The sequence below is a fragment of the Pteropus vampyrus genome, unplaced genomic scaffold (assembly GCF_000151845.1).
Source record: "Pteropus vampyrus isolate Shadow unplaced genomic scaffold, Pvam_2.0 Scaffold16, whole genome shotgun sequence".
NCBI lineage: Eukaryota > Metazoa > Chordata > Mammalia > Chiroptera > Pteropodidae > Pteropus > Pteropus vampyrus.
The window spans coordinates 9,809,908-9,816,122 of NW_011888797.1; the positions used below are offsets into that span (position 1 = coordinate 9,809,908).

A 6,215-nucleotide genomic window follows, 5' to 3' on the forward strand; every position below is an offset into this window, starting at 1 on the left:
TACTGGGTCCTGCCACACTGCCCCTCTCTCAGGTAGGGTCCTCAGCTAGTAGTGGTGACCACAGCCATCGGTGGCCTATACACCCAGGACTGTTTCCCATCTGCCTGAAGCTTAGTGGTTAGCTATGAGCGTTACAGTCAGGCAGGCGTGGATTCAAATTCCACCTCTGCCATCCACTGGTTGGGTGACTTTGGGCATATCACTTAACTCCTCTGTGTCCTAATTTCCTTATCTGCGAAATGGAGTTGGAATAACAGAATCTGTCTCATGGGGCTCTTACGAGGATTAAGTATGTGAAGTAGGGAAAGAACAGGGGACAGGAGGAAGCAAGAGAGATGGTGGGTGCAGGGAGAGTGACGTGCACGGAGCGATGATGACACAGCTGAAGAGACACGCTTATTCTGTGTGTGCACTCAATTTGCAAATATTCTGCTTTGCAGACCACTAACACTCTCCCTGGTCTCCTCCTCTGATAACACACATGGGGGATAAAATATATCATCTGGAAATCAACAGCAAAACATGATCATCTTTCCCTGCCAAACTGGAAGGAGAGCAAAATGCAAAAACGAGCATGAAGGCAGAGCAAGGCATCGAACTGAATACAGAAATGTCGGGATGCGGGACCCTCATGGTATTTACGGCAAAATTAACCGGCTCATATAACACCCGCCACACAATAAAGCAGCCATCCAACGGTCTACCCAGAGTGTGGAAAATTCATACCCTCAGTACCTATGCTTCTAGTAAAGAACTAATATAATCCAACTGAAATTTATTGGCACCCAAAAAGTCTGTGTGTGTGATGCTTCAGGGCTGCATGGTCCGTGGGGACGGCCTGATTGAGTCCTTACAACAGCCCCTTGCGGGCGGGGGAGTGCCCCTTGCTCATATCTCTGGCATCAGGGTGTCCCACAGAGGCTTAGAGAGGTTAGGAAGCCTCACCTGTGAGGGCACCCTGCTGGGCAGGAGCCCAAGTTAGCATTCCTCAAGCTCCATGTTCTCGCTAACATGTGGCACCTCTCCAGCACAGGGCACAGGCATGTAACATGCTGCCCCAGGTGTATGTACTTTTTTTTACAAAAGCTATTAATTAATTTATGGTGACATTGGTTGATGAAATCCAGTAAGTTTCAGCTGTACAGGTGTACGTGCTTTTATACCTTATCTGATGCTTTTCTAGACATATCCTCAGACCATGAAAACCCGTGGCTGTCTGACCCAGACAGGGAATTTATGACAGTTGACATCTGATGAGCAATCCCTTTAAGGCTGCTGGGAATCAGGCATGTTTCAAAGCAATCCCTTTTAGGCTGCTGGGAATCAGGCAGACCCTGGGATGGTTCTGTCTGGGCTCACCTGTATATCTGAATCCATGGATGAAGCCCCCGGCTGACTTCCGGTAGTCCACAGAGTGGCTGGCGGTACCCAGGACAAAAAGACCCCGGCTTCCTTTGGACTCGTAGCTAGGTCTGACCAGTGGATACTTCTTGCGGAACTCACCCCCTGAAGAGAGTCTGAGGGACCTGTGAGTAGAAAGGGTTGTTAATAAAAATTGCTGCTGTGCCTGAAACACTAATTACAGGTCTGGCACTGAGGCTGTGCTTTTTGTTCCTTATTGCATTTAAACCACATCACAATTGCTGGAGGCGGGTATAATCATTTCCATTTAACAGGTGGAGTCACTGAGGCTCAGGGTAAAGACGTGGTGGGTCAGAGACAGGGCCAGGATTCAATCTGGATTCAAGGCTGGGCTCTGGGCTAAGACTGGGCCTTGTGTGACCTGATGATTGGGACAGGAGGGTCTGGCTCAGGCCCTCCAGGTTTCTCTTTGTCTGCCTGTGCCTTGGCCAGAAGGAAAGTGAGACACTGGTTGGATTCTTTGATACTAGGCCTTGCCCAGGTCCTGGGGCAGTAATGTCTAAAGATGAGGCTCCACAAAACAGCTCTTCGAAATACAATTATAAATAATTTCAGCAGCTAACATTTTCTTGAGAATGTGATACATGCCAAGTGCTTTCTTATATTCGTCCTCACAATAGCCCTATGAGAAAGAAACAATGGTTCCCATTTCAGTGACAAGAAACTGGAGCCCAGCGTGGTTAAGTAACTTTCCCAGAGCTCACAGGTTCGGTCAGAAAGAATCTCGGATTGACCCCACAGCCTGTGCTCTTGGCCACTGCACTGCCTTTCAGCAGATTCACCTCCTGGTTCGGTCTGAGCTTGTTTTCCCATCTCCCGGGTGGAGGATCAGAACGCAGGTGAAGACCCGCCACTGCTGCTGCTCCAGGAGGGAGGGTCTGAGGGCCAGCTGGGAGCCCAGTGGACAGAGAGCTTGTGCCTGGGTGGGAAACGAGGCAGCATCCTCACCCATGCTGAGGGTGGCGTCCTGAAAACCCTGTCGCTGGCCCTGCTGGATGGGGACACTGCTCCCAGGGGAGGCGGCAGAGGGATTTGCTACAACTTCCCAGCCCCTCCCCCAAGAGGACTCACTTGTTGAAAATGGAGAAGTCGAAGTTCCAGCCCAGGCAGCGGATGACCCGGTCGTAGGCCACACGCATGGCAAAATTGTCATTGTCGTCCTGGGGGAGGGCGATGGCATCGGTGCTCTGGTTGCCCTCCTCCAAGTAGAACTTTAGGGTGATGTGGAACTTGCCCTCGCGGTCCTTCACGATGGCCAGATCTGTCAGGTCGGACTCCAGCAAGCCGTCCAGCGACTTCAGCTGGTAGGTGTCCAGCAGGCCATTGTTGATGGCCCTGGGGCCGAGGGGACATGCCAGGAAAGAGAAAGGAGTCTATAGAGGGTACAAGGGGACTCAGAGGAAGGGGTGGTCAGTCCAGCTGGGGTCAGGGACAGCTTAGAGGGGTCAGAGTACAGAATACACGAGCAGCAGCCGCGTGGCATACCTGAGGTCGCCTACATAGTGGGTGGCCCAGGAAAGCCGGACCCGGGAGCGGCTCAGCATGTGGATGAAGTTGGTGACACCCAAGATGTTCTCTGCCGTCTCAAAAGCAGAGTTCCCACGGCCCAGGATCAGCACATTCTGACCCTCGAAGTCCTTGGGGTCCAGGGACACGGACTCATAACCTTCCACATATTCAGAGCCAGGGAAGTCAACCAGGTTGGGGACCGACAAACCGGTGGCGACAAGAAGGACGCTACAAGTAGGGGACAGAAGGAAGATGGCTTAGTCTCGTAGCTCTAAGACACTAAGTAAGAATTTCTCTTTGTACCTGCCACCTGGCTCGCCTGCCTCACCCAGACTGCTGGCTCCTAAAAGAGAAGACATTCACTCATCCGTTTACTGACCTACCGCAGTGTATCTAAGACTTCACCCCTCACTGAGCTCACTCCAGTGGACCGTTTCCCTGACTCCTCCCTGGAATTATACCAGGTACTAGAATTAATGACTCTCTGACAGAAGCTGGCACCATCAGAAATCAAATAATTCACCCCATTTGAACACAGAGGTTGACCAAATATCTCTCAGTGACAGAGAATGAGATCTGATGTCCCCTTTTACCTGACTTGCCTGGCAGATGCAGGCATCTGCTGAGCAGTGATCCTCTACCAGGCCCTGTACTAGTGTTTTATGCATCATCTTCCTGCTCGGAGCAGCCCTGATTGGTGTTACCTGTCATGCTTTACAGGTGAGGAGACACATGCTCTGTGGGGGCCCATGACCTCCAAAGCACCTAAGACAGCAGATCCAGACTCTGACCACAGATCAGCCTGATGCCTGTTCTCGATATTGGTGGGGACTGCGGTCTTGTGCTGGGCAGCCCTCCGGGAAGCTGGATCCCGCCAGCCTGCGTTAAAATGGTTTGATCACAGAGTGGTTTCAAAAACTGAACTGGATGGCCTGTAGAAGGGGCATGTGCAGCCCCTACCGTTCTGCATTTTCTGACCCTTGTCCACTCTGCTCATACCTGGCTTCTCTATGTTGCAGCACACTGTCTAAATGCAAGGGTCCAAACTGGCCCAACACTTCCTTCCCTGGGCTGTAACAAGCAAGGAACATGGCTGGGGCTCTGGCAAAAGACACGAGAAGATGAACTCTGAGCACCTGCCGGGAGCCACGTGCTAGGCTAATGGCCAGGAAGTGAGAGGCAGTCTGGTGCAGTGGAAAGCACATGGGCTTTGGGGTCACGAAGATAGGAGCTCAAATTGCAGCTGTACTGCTTAAAAGCTGTGTGACACAGCATCAGTCACTCAACTTCTCTGAGCTCTAGTTCTTCATCTGTAAAATAGGGATCAGTGAACCACCCTTATAGGGTCCTGGTGGGGATGAAACAAGTGCAGTAGAGAGAGGGACTCTGAATTTGGGTCGTTTACATGACATTAAGCTTTCTACAAGCTAAAACAATGCTGGTAGCACTGCCTAGAGGTCCTCCCACACTAAGCCACTCTCACACTGGCTCCAGCATTTCCCAGGATGTGTTTGGGGAACACTAGTTCCAGATGTTCTACAAACAGGGTTTTGAGGATAATCTTAGACAATGCTGAACGTCCAATGTTGAAGTGTCACGGTGAATATGAAGATATTAAAGGCTGACAAATCCCGAAGGAAAGACTTGGTTAGTATTTTCCAAATATATTTGATCACAATTTAGGACACGTGGGAAATGATGGCTGAGCACGAATTTCAGCGAATGCAGAATAGGTGGCAGATTTCTCCCATTCCTCCCACACCAAGAGGCCAATGAAGGGGTTCCTCCTGGAGAGGCGCCAGCTCAGCAGGTGAGCCCTGGGACCGGGTTCCTTACCTGCACTGGTATGCCTGACCCTTCTGGTCGGTCAGGATGAAGTAATGGCCGTTCCAGGCCTGTGGATCCTTGTCCAGAGTGACGTGGGCAATGGTTGTGTTGTACAGTATGTGGAGCCCCAGCCTGTCTGCGAAGTCGCCCAGGTAGCGCACCATTTCGCTGGCATCCGGGAAGTAGGCCTGGGAATAGTGTCTGAAGAGCAGCCGGGGGTCGTGGCTGAGCAGAGAGTTCCAGTCGTGGCGGAGGTTGAACTCGGAGTTGGCCCTGCCTGTGTACCGCTTGTTGATGCTGATGAGCTTGCGGTGCCGCGGGTAACGGGTGAAGAAGCTGCCTGGCCCCGGGGTGCGTTCGAACACCACGTAGTCCCTCCCGGCCCGCTGCAGGAAGTAGGCCATCTGCAGGCCCGCGGGCCCGGCGCCCAGGACGCAGTAGTCCCGGTGTGGGAGTGCCGAGGCCTTAGCCGGGTACAGGGTGAGAGCCGGGTACAGGACGATGGTTAGAAGCAGCCCCGGGGAGCCCCACAGTGGGGCCGCGAGGGAGAGGCCCATCCTGCTGCAGACCAGATGGGTGAGGCCTTGGACCACAGATGGCCTAAGGCGCGGAAAAATGAGTGAGGAACAGAGCCCTGGAAAGAGGCAGAGGCTTGCCTTGAGCGCTCACTGCGATTCGGGGTGGAGCCAGGACAAGAACCCAAGGACCTCTGAGCTCATTTGCTACGACTCCATAGGTTTAAGCTCGGATCTGGAGCTCCTCCCAGGAATCTCCAACCCCTCCACCTCCTTCAAGTCCTCGGTTACCAGGGGCGCCAGCCCTCTTCTTATAGCCATGGTAGTAAGAGGGCGGGTGTTAACCCAATTTCTCCCTAATTTAAAAGAAGTCCAACACCCCTCCTGTGCTCTCCCCAGGTTAGACTTTCGAGGGGCAGATCTCTTTGGCCACGACCCCGCCCTCGGGCTCCAGCCCGAAGGAGTCGTGTCCTGAAAGGACCCCTCCAGGTGCGCCGGTCTCTTTGGCCACGCGACAGAGATGCCTAGTACACCTGCTGCCACGCGGGCGCGAGGCCGCCCTCCTGCTGGTGCGCACTCTCTCGGAGCCGCTCCCCCAGCCTGCGCGGGGCTCGCGCCCGCAGCTCCGACCTCCCCGGCCCGCCTGCCCACCCCCTACCCAGGAGCTCGCACCTCGCAGCCGCTCCGTAGCCAGCGCGCGGAGTGAGACCGGTATGTGTGTGCACAGCCCGCTGGCGCCCCGGGGCCGCCCCGCCCCTCCAGCGCGGCCAATGGCAGGGGGCGGGGTCACGTGCGCGGCGCGAGGCACGTCGGGGGCGGTCTGCGGCAGTGGTCTCTAGGCCGCAGTGAAGAGGGGGCCGCACGTGCAGGCCTCAGTGGCGCTCTCAGCTCGGGGTGGCAGGGAGCAGAGAAGCCATCCAGCAGAGGCTTGGGCTCTTGTTT

General features: G+C 54.3%; 1 protein-coding gene across 1 annotated transcript in view; it reads right to left on the minus strand.

Moving 5' to 3' along the window:
• Positions 1-6,002, minus strand: part of FOXRED2 (FAD dependent oxidoreductase domain containing 2) — a 16,356-nt gene extending 10,354 nt beyond the window's left edge. Inside the window, exons 1-5 of the mRNA XM_023527405.1 lie at positions 5,946-6,002; positions 4,768-5,358; positions 2,908-3,159; positions 2,494-2,757; positions 1,360-1,526 (exon numbers count right to left, since the gene is read on the minus strand). Coding sequence (XP_023383173.1) covers positions 1,360-1,526; positions 2,494-2,757; positions 2,908-3,159; positions 4,768-5,315 — 1,231 coding nt within the window. The 5' untranslated portion in view covers positions 5,316-5,358; positions 5,946-6,002. The remainder of the gene's footprint in view (positions 1-1,359; positions 1,527-2,493; positions 2,758-2,907; positions 3,160-4,767; positions 5,359-5,945) is intronic.
• Between the last annotated feature and the right edge of the window lie 213 nt (positions 6,003-6,215).